Source organism: Paroedura picta, chromosome 2 (genome assembly GCF_049243985.1).
Source record: "Paroedura picta isolate Pp20150507F chromosome 2, Ppicta_v3.0, whole genome shotgun sequence".
NCBI classification, from domain to species: domain Eukaryota; kingdom Metazoa; phylum Chordata; class Lepidosauria; order Squamata; family Gekkonidae; genus Paroedura; species Paroedura picta.
Genome location: NC_135370.1, coordinates 101,498,949 through 101,515,834, shown reverse-complemented (window position 1 = coordinate 101,515,834; position 16,886 = coordinate 101,498,949). Strand labels below are relative to the sequence as shown.

At 44.1% G+C, this 16,886-nt stretch overlaps 1 protein-coding gene across 4 annotated transcripts in view; it reads left to right on the top strand.

Annotated features, from left to right (window-relative positions):
• The window catches only part of KIAA1549L (KIAA1549 like), a 221,903-nt gene that overhangs the window by 111,338 nt on the left and 93,679 nt on the right, over positions 1-16,886 (top strand). For all 4 annotated transcript variants that reach the window (XM_077321898.1, XM_077321902.1, XM_077321900.1 and 1 more), the window contains exon 11: positions 4,267-4,430. In XM_077321898.1, coding sequence (XP_077178013.1) covers positions 4,267-4,430 — 164 coding nt within the window. The remainder of the gene's footprint in view (positions 1-4,266; positions 4,431-16,886) is intronic.

The following is a 16,886-nucleotide window of genomic DNA, read 5'->3' as shown; positions in this document are numbered from 1 at the left end:
ATCCTTCAAGGAGATTGGCAAAGAAAACTTAAAGTACACCACCCTAATTACAAAAGTCTTAAAATCATATAGCAAACTCAACCTTCTTATCATACATGGTCACATCAGTTACATTATGTTTACAAAGCACTGAATGCAGTTAAAATCTACAAAAATTATAAATTATTATTTTCTTAGTACACACATATTGGCTCTGATAACTTCTACTCCAAACAACCTAAACAAAACATGATAAATTTAAAGATATGTTAAGACCATGGGGAACCAGTGTTTGAAGCTTGAAAATCATGATTGCCTCTTGTAGTAAAACTCTCTTCATGTCCACATTATTAAATTTGTTGGGCTTGAAATACTTTAAGAACCAGAAATTTGAAATCATCCTCTAGTTCCCCATGGTCTTATCACATCTTTTGTATTGCTTTCCTACATAACTTCTCTCACAAAGGTACAGACTACAGACGGTTAGGCAGTCACATTTTGCCACCGATCTTGGCTGTTTTAAAAAGTATAGAGATCTCTGACCTTTTCACATACCATGCCCTCCCTCTCAATCATGGGGACAATACAAGTCCCCTTTAACAATACAAGTCCCCTCACTCAGGCACTACACAGGATCGGGACTGGAACACTGCTTCAGTCACACTCTGCCACCATTTATTCATGTTGGTTGTACACACACACATGCACACACACAGATGCAAAAACACAAACACACATATCCAGCCTATGGTTTAAATCAATGGTCCCCAACCTTTTTATCACTGGGGACTGGTCAACGCTTGACAATTTTACTGAGGCTCTTTTGCTGAGGGACGTCGTTGCTGCCGCCTGAGCCCCTGTTCCACTTGCTTTCCCGCCGGCACCCCTGACTTCCCACCACCTGCTGGGGGGCGCTGCCAGCAGCAGCTGCTCAGTGCCATGCTGAGGGGGAGCCCCAGCCGTGGCGGCTGCTGGAGAGCACCAAAGGTGAGTCAGCAGCAGAGTGACAGGGCAGCCCCCGAGGCAGTAGCCGGGGCGGAGGACGAGGTGGAGCCGCAGCCTGGAACTGATTGATCCATGGACCGGTCCCGGTCCCCGGACCGGGGGTTGGGAACCACTGGTTTAAATGAACAAGAGTTAATTTTTATTTATAGTTTAAACACAACATCGGAGTGAATCAGGAACAATTACAAAGGTTCTTTATATCTAAGCTTTTGAGCTATAGTTCAATTCAGGTATTTGGGATTCTTCATTACAAGCTGGCTTTCTCTCAGTCAGTGGCAGACTGCTGTCATGCTGTATACTGGCTCAATCCCACTGTTTCTCCTTCAGCCAACTTAGACTCCAAATGGCTGTTTCACTCTCCAAAATTCCATCAGCTCCCACTGATTCTTAGGAGTGGCAGAACCTAACCTGTCCATCACAGTTGCACTTAATGTTTTACCTTCAGCCCATAAGGAGAATTTCTGAGGAGAGTATGTATGACAGATAACTCTCTATACCTTTCCCTACCACTGAGGTAAATTTTCCTTCCACAATGAAGCTTGCTGTCCCACTGTTCATTCTTTTTGGTTTTGTTTAGCCGTGGGAGTGTCTGGAAAGGAGCAGAGCAGTCTTTTCACTAAGAACCCTTAGTCAGAATGCACTGAGGCATTTTTATAAGCCAACAAATAAAAGACTATTTACAAAGAGGGATGCTAGGATTGAAGAATTATTTTACTTTTTACAAATCAATAATTTTTAGAATCTAATTATTGGTTAGAGGCTTTTCAGATGTTTACAGGCTTCTCTTTCAGATAGTATGAATTCTTTTTCACATTAAAAGGTTTCTTTATCCCAGAACATGTTTATTTTTCTTGGAACTTTGCCTTTTATAGAGTTCCCCCAAACTCTCCCTGGTTCCTAGAAAGTAGGTACTATTAACTTGAACCACTACTTTCTCACTTCCTGGATGAACCAGTAGTCCACTGTCTCCTGGGATAACTGGAGCCTTTTCACATACAGGAAACATTTTAGGAAACATGATTCTGATTTTCCCTCACCAACAAAGCAGAGTTCCACCTTCTCTTCCATAGAAGGTTTCACCTCACACTTTGACTTAATTTGGGAGCAAAAACCTGTCTACCCAAATTCTCTCTGCCAAATGACTGCCCTAGTTGACTAGACACTGTGTGGATCAATTGAAACGCCAGTACTCTCACTAGAGTTTCTCCTCAGATGACTGCCACTCTGCCACTGGCTCACCTTTGGCGCTCTCCAGTGGCCGCCATGGCTGGGGCTCCCCCTCAACGTGGCACTGCGCAGCTGCTGCTGGCAGCACCCCCCAGTGGGTGGCGGGAAGTCAGGGGCGCCGATGGGAAAGCAAGTGGAGCAGGGGCTCAGGCAGTGGCATCCCTTAGCAAAAGACTACCTTCCCCCCGGGCCTCAGTAAAATTGTCAATCGTTGACCGGTCCCCGGTGATAAAAAGGTTGGGGACCACTGATCTAGAGATTCAAGTTGCCACCAATACATGTGGCTTTTATATTTATCTCATGTTTCTAGCAGATCTTAGGGAAGGAATGTTAACCATGAATAGGCATTGGAGACAGTTTTGAAATGGATGAATGATACCAAGCTGAAACAATCTTGACACTATTAATATTGGTAGGAGAAAAACCATCCCTACACGCTGACCATTCAGTTACTCTTGCACATATAGATAAGCCATCCTATTCTTTGGGTTGAAAGAATAGTTTTACTACCAGTTTTACTACTGGTGGCAGTAAAAAGAAAGGGAAGGAGGCAGTGTAACACAAATTACTCCAGAAGACTTCAGAGAGGTGCCTTTACAGGTGTCACATATAAGGGGCCTCAGAAAAGAGCAAAATATTACAATCTTATCTAGGTAACATGTAGATTAGATGACTGTAATGCAGTCTATGTGGGGCTTCCCTTGAAGACTGTCTGGAAGCTACAGTTGGTATAGAATGTCTGACTGGAATGTGTTATAGAGACCATATAACTGCCTTCCCACATATGAATCTACCTATCTACTCTTGTAGAGTATCTACTCTTGTAGAGAACCAGTTTGGTGTAGTGGTTAGGAGTGCGGACTTCTAATTTGGCATGCCAGGTTCGATTCTGCACTCCCCACATGCAGCCAGCTGGGTGACCTTGGGCTTGCCACAGCATTGAATCAAATATCCATCTTTTGGTGCAAAACACCACATTTAAATTTTACCATGTGAAGCTATAGCTACAGTTGCATATTTTACATATGTAGAAGTGAGTAAAAACCACAGTCGTACAGTTGTACAGAAAGCCAGCTTGGTGTAGTGGTTAGGAGTGCCATCTTCTAATCTGGTGAGCTGGGTTTGATTCCCCGCTACTCCACATGCAGCCAGCTGGGTGACATTGGGTTCACCGCAGCACTGATAAAGCTGTTCTGACCAAGAAGTAATATCAGGGTTCTCTCAGCCTCACCCATCTCACAGGGTGTCTGTGGTGGGGAGAGGAAACGGAAGGCGACTGTAAGCTGCTTTGAGGCTCCTTCAGGTAGGGAAAAGCGGCATATAAGAACCAAGGGTCACCGTAAGTCAGATGTGACATGACAACACTTCCCACCATGGCATCTGCCAGTGAGTGAAAACTTTTTTAGGTCTTAGTTTGGTATTCCCTTTATTACTACCATTTATTAGTTGTTCTCCATGTTTATGTTTTATGTGTTTATATTTTAACTAGTAATCAAGCCCGCTGTACTAAAAATACAGCGGGCGCTAGGCCAGGGAGCCCCCCTGCGCGCGGCTGCTGGGGACTTGCCGCCGGCCAGGGAGCAACTGTGAGCCGCGCTGTATTGCTCCCTTGGCGGCGGGCAAGCAATCGGAGGGCCCAATCGGCAGGCGCTTCGCACCTGCCGATTGGGCTCTCCGATTGCCAGTCTGGAGGAAGGGGCCAATCAACACCCTTCCTCATCACGGACTGAGCACCCTAACTCCTCCTACTCTGCCCTTACCGAATTATTTAGTCGGCGCCGCGGGCGGTTTTAAGATTATAGTTTAACATGTTTATACGGTGTTATACGTTTTATTAAATTGTATTAAATATATATTACAAAGCATTTAAAATAATTATTATTCTTAAAACAATGATATGTTTTAAATTCTTTTAAATATTTGAAATGTTTGCCTCCTTCAGGTCTCTGAAATGGGTGGAAAAGTGACATAGAAAACTTTCAAATAAATAAATTTGACATACCTATAAGGCAGTTTCATATTTCTCTCTCTCTCTCTCTGTATATATACATATAGCTGTGGTGAAAAATCCACCCAACAATCTATGGATAATTGCAGCGGTATTGGCTCCCATTGCTGTGGTTACAGTAATCATCATCATCATCACAGCTGTTCTCTGCAGGAAGAATAAAAATGACTTCAAGGCTGACACCATGATGAACCTCCCACAGAGAGCCAAAGTAAGTACTTTTCCAGCCATCTCAGAAATATGTGTTTTTAAAAATGTAATTATGTTTGTTTTGACATTTTTGACAGAGTGGCTACCCATGAGGTTTCCATCTTTCGTTTTAAAACATTTTTTTCCCTTTTCATTCATGGCATGATTGTAGAAATCTGCATTTGAACAGCAGGAATTATGGCCTGGGGCATAGACTCTCTTGAAGGGTAGCAGATTTCTTTTATCCTAAACGTTATTACATAAATGTTACTAAATGTATTTTGTGGTTCCCATTATGGGTACGTATGTATATTCTCATGTTTGTCACTAATCTGCCGGCTTCAGTTCTCTGAGGCACAGAATTCTAACAAAAGAGAGCACTTTTTCAGGAATAATTCTGGGGCTCACACATTTTCTTCTCACTGAAGTCTTGCATGAATGTTGTCAGAGCTGGAATAACACATTATGCCAAACTAAACAGGAGCCTTTATCAAATGAGACTGTTACTGTGAAGTCGTTGTCTAGGAGTTTCCCTGTGAAAAAAAATTCCCTCTGACTTTACGCATGCCAAATTATTTGTAAAAGTCTCTGTAACTTAGAATGCAGAATGTTGCAAGATGAGAAATCAGCAAGCAAAATCTTCTCCTCCCCCTCTCCCCAGTAATATCTAATACATTTCTACATATGGTATCATTTTGACAGTTTCTGCATCTTTGTAACGAGCAGCTATGTAGTGGAGCTAAGTGTGGAAACTCTCAAACGAATTATGTCATGTCACATACCAGAGTTCATAGGTAAAGGGAGAATTCCACCCCTGAACAAGGTTTGGGGGTAGAAAAGCTACAGCTCATCATAACATTCTCTCCTTCTATTGGAAAATTCAGTATGGATTCCTTCTGATGTTTGAGCTTGGAGGTTTAGTGGCTGAGCACAGTAAACAGAATGTACTTTGAGTCTCCTAATATTTATATCACCCCTGCCCAATCCAGAGCCCTTGACTTATCAAATGGGCTGTTATTTCAGAACCTCTGTGCCCTAACATCACCTAAGCCTAATAAACTCACTTGGAAAACAAATCCGTATTCTCTATTTAACGGGTTTCAAATTAGCTTACAAGTAACATCCTCAATGAACTTTTTTTAAATCATTGAAAATCTTTCAAGTAGAATAATGCCCAAACATATGCTGCCAATACATCTGCTACCTGATTGACCCTTGGGGAGATCACTTACCCCCTTCCCTTTCCACTTGCACAATAAGCCAGCAGTCAAGTGAGCTGGCCTCACAAGTATCTGGGTGGGTGGCCAGGCTGGCAGGAGAGGCAGGGCTGCAAACCAGCCGGCCAGCCCCACAGAGGTCAGTGCTTCAGCAGCGTCCTCATGGGTTGGGGGGAAAGCCAGGGATGCCCCGCCAACACTCACCCCTATTCCAAGCAGCCCTGCCCTGGCCTTGCCAGGCCTCATTGGTGCCCGCACAGGTTTTGGGGGGAAGCCAGGGAGGCCCTGCCAATGCTCACTCCCAACCCTGAGCAGCCCAAGGCTTGGTGGCAACCGTCCAGGTCGCGTGGGGGGGGGGGCGGAGCTCATAGTATTTTCCCCACAAAAGGCTTTTTTTCTGCTAGTATTCAATAAAAGGCATATATTTGTGAAGCATCGACAACTAAAACAGACCAGCACAATATATATATGTATTTAAAAACAACCAAACGTCTGGGTAAACAAGAACGTTTTAACTTGGTACATAAATATATATTGATAGGCCTGCGTTGACCATAATAAATGCATGTGGGCTTTTGTACATAGATGTTGATCACAACCTGTACACCATAAAGCAGCAGTATAGAGATTGTACCTACATGCACTGGTAGTATGCAGACATGATAGTTGTGGGTATGTAGTCATTGAATGTATTCATGAGGCCACATTCTTCAAAATTATAGACCTCAAGCTCAGGACCAAAATTTCTTGCTCAAATCCCAAAGTTCTGAATTCTCACTAAATGTTGTTAGTCTGGATTTAAAATAACTGTGTATAGGGAACTGTGTAAGGCAAACAGTAAGTCCTTTCTAAGCAAAAAAAAGAAAGAAAAGAAAAAGAAAAAGAAAAGAAAAGAAAAGAAAAGAAAAGAAAATACAAGTTAACTGTAGGATAAAAAGGGCCATTACAAACAGTAATTAGATGGCGAGTTGTAATTATATAAAATCATCTGTGACGAAGTAAAACCCATTCAAAAATAAGGTTCTGAATAGAATTACAAGCTGTTGATCATAACACTGAAAAAGAGCAAGTAATTATTGGGCAAAGGTCATCTTAAATGTGAAGTGAAAAACTGAAATATTGTACAATATGTTTTGTTACATTGCTTCACAGATGGCCTTTTTAAATTGTTAACCAGCAACGGAATTCATGTTAATCATGACTAAAATATTTTTTGAGAGAGGGTGAGAAACTTTCCCCTAAAGTTATTTTTCAATCTGTTATATTTTTCTGCTTGTTTTTAAAAAGAGAATCACAAATAAATGGCACCATTTATTGGCTGATCTGTGCAATTTGTTCCCATAATTGAGCTGACCAGTATGTATGTGGGAGATAGAGATCACCTGATCAACTGACAGTTTAGTTTGCAAGGTGTCCACAAGTTGCTATCAGCACAGTTCATCATATAACAAATTAATTAAAGAAGATGAAAATTTAGGAGTGATTGTCTTATTGGAGTAATTATCCTACATCCAGGAGGCAAACAGCTACCTTCAGATCTCATTCAGAAATACAAAAAAATACAGAATACAGAAATACAAAAAAAAAAAAACTTAACAGGACTTTGGAAGAATTGCCCTCACATGTACAGGAACAGATCTATATGGACACATCACTAGACCAGGCATTTCATATCTTAGCCACCTTGGTGTAATGGTTAGAGACTTGTGAGCAGCTTGAGAAAATAACCAAGCGGCAGGACCTTGTCATCATGGGTGACTTCAATTTCCCATATGTGTGCTTGGAAACTAACTCTGTGAAACATCCTCAGTCATGCAACTTTCTGACCTGCCTGGCTGACAATTTCATTTATCAAATGGTAGATGAACCCACAAGAGGTTCAGCCATACTGGACTTAATACTGACCAACAGGCAAGAGTTGGTGGACAAGGTGAAGGAGGTGGGGACCCTAGGGGGAAGTGACCATGTCCTCATAGAATTCCTTTTGAGATGGGGAGCCAAGGAAGCTTGTAGCCAGACGCGGATGTTGGATTTTCGTAGGGCAAACTTTAATAAACTCAGAGACATGATGAGTGTCATACCATGGACGAGAATGTTGGAAGGGAAGGGAGCATGTGAAGGGTGGGCGCTACTCAAACAAGAGCTATTCCATGCTCAATCAATGACTATCCCAGAAAGACGAAAACACTGCAGGAGCTCTAAGAAGCCTATTTGGACGAACAGAGAACTTCAAGAGGAATTAAGAGAGAAAAGGAAAATGTTCAGGAAATGGAGGGAAGGATAGAGCTCTAAAGAAGAGTACCTACAGGTTACTAGGCACTGTAGATCAATCATCAGAAAGGCCAAAGCTGAGAGTGACCTAATATTGGCCAGGGAAGCCCATTGTAACAAGAAAAGATTTTTCAGTTATGTGAGGAGCAAATGTAAAGTAAAGAAGGCAATAGGCCCACTGTTGGGTGTGGATGGACAAACTCTAATGGAAGATGCAGAGAAAGCAGAAAGGCTTAGCGCCTATTTTACATCAGTTTCTTCCCACAGGTCAAAGGGTTTAGGCACATCTAGAGATGGCAGTAGCCAAGGGATAGTGTTTGGGTGGCAGGTTGACATGGATAGAGAGGTTGTCGAGAGGCATTTAAATGCACTGGATGAGATCAAATCCCCTGGGCCGGATGAAATGTACCTGAGAGTGCTCAAAGAACTTTCCAGAGAACTTGCAGAACCCTTGTCCATCATCTTCGGGACCTCTTTAAGAACTGGAGATGTCCCAGAGGACTGGAAGAGAGCAAATGTTATTCTGATCTTCAAAAAGGGAGGAAGGATGACCCGGGAAACTACAGACCAGTGAGTCTGACCCCTGTTGTGGGGAAGATAATGGAGCAGATATTAAAGGGAGCGATCTGCAAACATCTGGAGGACAAATTCGTGATCCAAGGAAGTCAGCATGGATTTGTCTCCAACAGGTCCTGTCAGACCAACCTGGTTTCCTTTTTTGACCAAGTGACAGGTTTGCTGGATCGTGGAAATTCGGTTGATGTTGTTTACTTGGATTTTAGTAAAGTTTTTGATAAGGTTCCCCGTGATGTTCTGATGGATAAGTTGAAGGACTGCAATCTGGATTTTCAGATAGTTAGGTGGATAGGGAATTGGTTAGAGAACCGCACTCAAAGTGTTGTTGTCAGTGGTGTTTCATCAGACTGGAGGGAGGTGAGTAGCAGGGTACCTCAGGGCTCGGTGCTCGGCCCGGTACTTTTTAACATATTTATTAATGATCTAGATGAGGGGGTGGAGGGACTACTCATCAAGTTTGCACATGACACCAAATTGGGAGGACCCCAGAAGATAGAGACAGAGTTCAACAAGATCTGAACACAATGGAAAAATGGGCAAATGAGAACAAGATGCAATTTAATAAAGATAAGTGTAAAGTTCTGCATCTGGGTCTGAAAAATGAAAAGCATGCCTACTGGATGGGGGATACGCTTCTAGGTAACACTGTGTGTGAACGAGACCTTGGGGTACTTGTGGATTGTAAACTAAACATGAGCAGGCAGTGTGATGCAGTGGTAAAAAGGCGAATGCCATTTTGGGCTGTATCAACAGGGGCATCATATCAAAATCACAAGATGTCATAGTCCCATTGTATACGGCACTGGTCAAACCACACCTGGAGTACTGTGTGCAGTTCTGGAGGCCTCACTTCAAGAAGGACGTAGATAAAATTGAAAGGGTACAGAGGAGAGCGACGAAGATGATCTAGGGCCAAGGGACCAAGCCCTATGAAGATAGGTTGAGGGACTTGGGAATGTTCAGCCTGGAGAAAAGGAGGTTGAGAGGGAACATGATAGCCCCCTTTAAGTATTTGAACGGTTGTCACTTGGAGGAAGGCAGGATGCTGTTTCCGTTGGCTGCAGAGGAAAGGACACGCAGTAATGGGTTTAAACTACAAGTACAACGATATAGGCTAGATATCAGGGAAAAATTGTTCATAGTCAGAGTAGTTCAGCAGTGGAATAGGCTAGCTAAGGAGGTGGTGAGCTCCCCCTCCCTGGCAGTCTTCAAGCAAAGGTTGGATACACACTTTTCTTGGATGCTTTAGGATGCTTTGGTCTGATCCTGGTCTGAGCAGGGGGTTGGACTAGATGGCCTGCATGGCCCCTTCCAACTCTATGATTGTATGATTGTATGATTCTATGATTCTATGATTCTATTCTATGACTTCTAATCTGGTGATCTGGGTTTGATTCTGTGCTCCCCCATATGCAGCCAGCTGGGTGACTGGGCTCACCACAGCACTGATAAAGCTGTTCTGACCAAGCAGTGATATCAACTCTTGTTGATAAATGTAATGTTAGAATCATAGAATGTTGGAAAATGAACAAGTGAATGAAATTAAGACAGTATGGCCTCACCCATGGCCTCTCTCAGCCTCACCCACTTCACAGGGTGTCTGTTGTGGGGAGAGGAAAGGGAAGTTGACTGTAAGTCACTTTGAGACTCCTTTGGGTATAGAAAAGTGGCATATAAGAGCCAACTCTTCTTTTTCTTCTGTTCCAGATACACAAGCCAGGCAAACCAGGAAGTCCTATTGTTTTAGACATAGGCATATCACTGTAGGGATATCTGGATACATTGTTCTATGCTATCAGTGTCTCCAGTTATGTATGTGACACCACAGACTTCTTAAGACAAATACATATCTGTTGACAATCTTCCAGTTAACACTGCGGAGGATCTATATACCAACATCCCCCACAAAGATAGACTTTGACAACATTTTTGACAACTTAACAGCTTACCTTGCTACCAAGCTCTGCCCATTTGACCTCACCCACAACTTCTTCAGATTTGATGATGAATTATTTTTTCGGATCCATAGCACAGCTACAAGCAACCACATGGCACCACAATATGCTGACTTGGAGCAGTGCTTCCTCAACTCCCATCTGTTAACACCTCTCATACATTTGAGATGTATTGATGATATTTTTATCATCTGGACATGTGGGAAAGAAGCACTGGAGAAATTTTACCAGGCCTTCAGCAACTTCTATCTCACCATCAATCTGACCATAAATCAATCCACATAAGAAATACATTTTTATACACCACTGTACAAATAAATTATAGAAGCATAAAACCCACCTTATACCAGAAACCTCATCGCCACACATATTTACATGCCTCCAGTCACCATCCTAAGCATACCAAACAGACATTTCTCAACTAATGCAGTAAAGAAACACCAGCAAAGCCAGAATGATACCAAAGGTTTAACCTGGTACAAGATGGGCCCAGTACAACAACAGCAAAACACCTGGGCAGAGTCTGCACTTACTTTCTTTATTCCATTGTCAATCCTGTTGAATTCAGATCGCTTTGAACTCGATTCTTCCTCTTCTCCCCCCCATTGAAACAGGAAAGTCTTCTGCACGTGGTTAGGATAGTTCAGAGGGGGGGAGGAAGCCAAGCCTCTTTCTTTCTTTTCTTGAAGGGGGGGGGGAGAGGAGCCAAGTAGGGAGCCTCTTTCTTTTCTTGGAGGGGTGGGGGAGAGGATCGAAAAAGGCAGAGGAGGGAGGAAAAATCCAGGACCGACAGAAATTGAGAGAAATTAGGGGCTTCTCCTTTAAGGCAAGCATATCACATGACCAGGTGTAGCCTATCAGAGGTTCTCTACCATGGAGCTTTCTTTCCCAAATGGAGATTGAGGATTAAAAGCACTCTGAGATATCGCGCAAAAAAAGGTAGGATCACACCGGATCAATCCTTCTTGCTGCAGAAGGAAATTTTAAAACTCCCCAAATCCAAACGGAAAACACATTCTGTGTAGAGGGCAGGGACTGAATCGATCTGGGGTTGGAATAAAAGCTCCGTGCAGTTTACACCCTGGTGGTCAAATCCCTGTCAGATCAAACTCATTTTACACATCATTAATGAATTGCAACCTATGCTAGACAATGATTGCCTTCTCTCATGGGCATTGGGAGGCAAACACTTTTTTTTGCCCACAGACCACCTCCTAAACTTAAATAACTTCTCTCCCACAATAATGTGCTTCCTAAAAAGAAGAATATAAGAGCCTCTTGTGTGCAGAGTGGTAAGGCAGCAGAAATGTTGTCTCAAAGCTCTGCCCATGAGGCTGGGAGTTAAATCCCAGCAGCCAGCTCAAGGTCGACTCAGCCTTCCATCCTTCCGAGGTCGGTAAAATGAGTACCAAGTTTGCTGCTGGGGGGTAAACGGTAATTACTGGGGAAGGCACTAGCAAACCACCCCGTATTGAGTCTGCTATGAAAACGCCAGAGGGTGTCACCCCAAGGGTCAGACATGACTTGGTACTTGCACAGGGGGTACCTTTACCTTTTTAAAAAGAATATGGACTCTGCAACCAGAAAAGGTTGAAGAAGAAGAAGAGTTGGTTCTTAAATCCCGCTTTTCCCTACCTGAAGGCGGCTCAAAGTGGCTTACAGTCACCTTCCCATTCCTCTCCCCACAACAGAGGGAAGGAGGGATGGGACTGAGAAAGGGAAGGAGGGAAGGAGGGATAGGATTGAGAAAGGAGGGAAAGGGGTGGGTGAAGGGATGAATAGAAGGAATAGAGGAAGGAAGGCAGGAAGTGTGTTAGAGAGGAAGGGGGAAAGACAGCAAGTGAGAAGGAGAAAGAGGCAGGAAGTAGATGGAGAAGTAGAGGAAGTCAGGAAGGAAAGAAGGAAGAAGGAAGGCAGGCAGGGAGGTAGGTGGACTTGGAGGGGACAGGGGTGTGTGCGAAGGGGGAGAGTCGTGAGGGGGGGGCGAATTGGGAGGGGAAGTTGGGGGGAGAGATTGAGAGATAGAGGAAGCAAGGGAGGAAGGAAGGGAGCCAGGGGGGTAGGTGGACTTGGAGGGAAGTGGAGGGAAAGGAGGGGGGTATTTGCCGGGTCCATGGGGAGGGAGTCGCAAGGGGGGGCAAATTGGGAGGGGGAGTTGGGGGGAAGAGATAGAGAGAGAGGAAGCAAGGGAGAAGGAAGGAAGGCAGGCAGGGAGGTAGGTGGACTTGGAGGGGAGGGGGGAAAAGTATTTGAAGGGTTCGGGGGGTGGAGTTGTGAGAGGGGGTGAATTGGGAGGGGGTGTTGGGGGGAAGAGATAGAGGAAGCAAGGGAGAAGGAAGGAAGGAAGGCAGGCAGGGAGGTAGGTGGACTTGGAGGGGAGGGGGGAAAGGAGGGGGTATTTGAAGGGTCCATGGGGTGGGGGGAGTCGCGAGGGGGAGTAATTTGGGAGGGAGAGTGGGGGGAGGGGTGGGAGAAGGCTTTTGGGCGGGGGGGAACGGCACAGCCTTCTGCCGGGGCCAGTAGCTCCCTAGCAGCATCGAGGACACTGCGAGGGAGTGCCTGGGCCCAGCAGAAGGCTCTTTGTGGCGGTGGGGGGCGGGGCAGCCTTCTGGCGGTCCCAGGGGCACCCTCGTAGCATCCTTGATGCTGAGAAGGTGGCCTGGGTCCAGCAGAAGGCTGCCGAGCAAGGGCCCTGGGGCGGAAAAGGAGCAGGAAGGCCGCATCAAATAATCACTTAAACAGTTAGCAGGCATGGTCATTGCATCACTATGCATGCAGCCAGAGGCACTTAGTTGCCATACATCCTGTCATCTTCCTTTCTCACCCCAGTAAATTTTAGGGGTCTAGAATTAGTGATGTTGGCACATTAGGTTCTTGTCAATACCATTTGAATAACATTATTCTAGTTATTGTATCTTTATAATACTATGTTTTAGGGCAAGTGCATAGAATGATACATAAATGTATAATAATATAATTAATAAACATCTCAAGTTAATTTGTATTTTTAGAAAATTGTCTCCATGAAGATTTTCCTGACACTTGCAGAATTCTTTCTGCAATTGTATTAAGTAGTAGTTTTGACAGTACTGAGATGTAGCTGAAACCCCTTCAAGTCATAATACGCTTAAAAAAATACATGATATACATTAGGACTGATGTACCTGCAGCATCTTATAGGCATCTGTTGAATATAATTTATTGCCATAAATTACAGAAAAGGAGTTGATTTGCACAAAACAGATGGCACTGTGGATAACTGATAATTTTGTCCTAGCTGTAAAGTTTTAAAATGGATACATTCCAGACTGTAGCTAATACAAAAAGCATGAGCGATAGGTTTCTTTCTGGCACATTTATAACACATCTTGCTTTATATTTTGGAATAATGCAAAAGTATTACTGAACATTTTGTTCTGGATAAGGTAAGCATCTGTGTTTGAAGACATTGATTTCTGTTTGGTCAAAACATCCTTAATTGTATTGGGAGAGTTGTTTGAGAAATGCATGCCTTTGATTATTTACAAAATGTCCCAATGAAACTACTAGGTGCCTTAAAATATATTGTTGTTGTTTTCTTTAACGAGTCTCTAATTACTGGTTTTCCTACCTACAAGATGGCGGCTGGAGCAGTCATGAAATTAGACTGCTCCCAAACTAAATAGGCCCAGCCCAGAAAAAAGCCGCCAAAATCACCAGAATTTGGCCAGACTATACAAAATTAAATAACTAGTAAATTTGGTCATCCAAATTTAAACTGCAAAAAAACAAACAAAAAAAAAAACCCCAGAAGGAACGTGATCTGCAGTTGCAACTACAACTACAACTCCGAACCTTAAATAGAAAGCAATAATACCAGAAGAATTAACAAAGAAAATCAGAAACAAACGGGAATTCAACTAAGGAAACCCAAAGAAAAAAGGTAATTACAGCCACCAGTGCCGCTGGACATCGCCAGAGCCTCTCAAGCTTGCTGCAGGGACCCCAAAGGCTGCCGACCACCTGCTTACCGCACCAAGCCAAGGTTCCATCTGGTGGCTGCCCATCGTCCACTCACCCCACTCCGCTGCCCACCATCCGCTGTGCCGAGCCCACACCACTGCCCACCACCACCATCCACCTGCCGTGCAGCACCAGGGCTGAGGCTGCCCACCACCCGCCCGCTGCGCATTGGGAGGATCAAGCCTGGGCTGTCCACCATTTTCGGAGCTGGAACTCTTGGCCTGCCAGGCTCGGGTGTGGGGAGGAAACTGCTGCCCGGGACCTCGGGAGGAGCGGTGCTCAACACTAGAGCCACCATTCACGATACTTGCCCTTTCATTGCTCATCGTCGGCCTGCAGCCGTGGCCCACCCCACCCATCATCCCAGGATCCTCGGACTACGTTGGGACTGCAGCCACGTCCCGAGCACGGCCGCACCAGTGGTGTCGGAGCAGACCACGCGCAGCGCCTCCTCTCCAATTAGGAACCATATTGAATCAACAGCCTCAGCTACCACCCGAGGACGGCCCGAAGAGGAACATCCGACAGACTTGCAGGAGGAAAAAAGAGAAGTACTTGGGACACTGGAACAGGGAGGGGAAAAAATTTGACCATAAAGACTGCAGCTTAGCGGGAGGAGGAAGTGAACCATAGAAGATCAGACTTGGACCATATTAATAATTCAGACCCGAGGGAAATCAAGCAGGAATTCTTTAATTGTACAAACAGAGGAAAAAAGGAGGGAAATTCAAAAGAAAGGGGGAAAGATGGAGACTTGAGTGGGGAAAAACAACCTAAGAGTGAGGGAAAGAGGGTAATTTAGACAAGAACCATTGGCTGCACAGAAAAAAAGAGGGAAAATAACAAGGGAAGGGGAGGAATAAAGATCTGGGTGGGAACAATAACTAATGCGGGGGGGGGGGCGGAATTAGGCAAGAACCCATTGACTGTATATAAAGAATAAGTAGGAAACATAAAAGAAGGGGGGGGGGGATAAAGTCCTGCGTAAGAACAAAATCCAGAGAGCGGGAAATCAGACAAGATCCATTGGCTGCTCAGAAAAAAGGAGGGAAAAATAATAAGGGAGGAGGAGGGACAAAGATTTGAGCAGAACAGTGATTAAAGGGGAGGAATCAAGGATAAACTCATTGACTATTGTATGCTCAGGGAAAAAAGGGAAAACATAAAAGGGAAAGAGGGGATAAAGTCTTGGATGCGAGCAACAAACTAAGAAGGAGGGAGAGGGAGGGAACCAAGTATAAACTCAAGTATAAAGGGGGGGGGGAATCAAGAATAAACTCAAGTATAAAGGGGGGGAATCAAGAATAAACTCAAGTATAAAGGGGGGGAATCAAGTATAAACTCATTAACTAGTTGTATGCTCAGGGGGAAAAAAAGGGGGGGAGAACATAAAAGGGAAAGAGGTTAAAGCCTTGGGTGTGAGTAACATACTAAGAAAGAGGGAGGGAAGGAAACCAGATGAGAACCATTGATTGCTCAGAAAAAATAGAGAAATAAAAAGAGAAGGATAAAGACTAGACGAGAACAATAACAATAACAGGAGGGAACATCAGACAGGAACTTATTGATTATATGCACATAGTGGAAAGTACAGAGGGGAAGGGGAGGGGGAGGGCAGGGACAACAGCAACCCACAAAAGAGTACCCTTCACAACCCCCCAATCAACTCTTCCACCTCAAATTGATTGATCCCTTACCCATCTTGATCTAACCTCCAATTTACTCAAATAGCTACCCGACTACACTCCTAATTAATTAAAACACCTACCTTACATCCTTACCCAAACTGTTAATACTCATAATTATGCACAAGAATTAAAAAAAGGAGAGGGTTTAGCCCCCAATCTTCAACCGCACGACCAAGCCATCTGACCACTGACTGTCACCAAATTAAATTAACACCTTTACCCATTTACCCATCTGAAACAATTACCATCAACTGATCTGCCACAACCCCCACCATCAATTTAACTACCCCAAACCCTCCCAAAACAATTAATTCCACCAATTAACCAACTAAATCCTAACAATTGAACTACCCAAACCTACCCCAAAACAATCAATTCTATCAAACAGTCAATTCTACCAACTGAACTACCCAACTACCGCCTGAACCACCCAAAACCACCCCAAATCAATCAACTCCACCAACTGATTGAACTACCCAACTACCAACCGAACCACTTAATCCCACCCCAAAACAACTAATTAATTCAGACTATACCTAACAACTCACCCCCACTTGCCAAACAACGCTAACTGTCCAACCCAATCCCACCCAACCCACAAACATTCAGTCCCAAACCACAACATGAAATAACACAGAGGTCAACATGAAATACACCACACACACCACACACCCTGGACTGGGCAACCCTGAGTTGCTGCAACAGGCGATTGGGGCTACCCCTCCAGATATACACAACCATTCACACCCTATACATAACATATAACTGT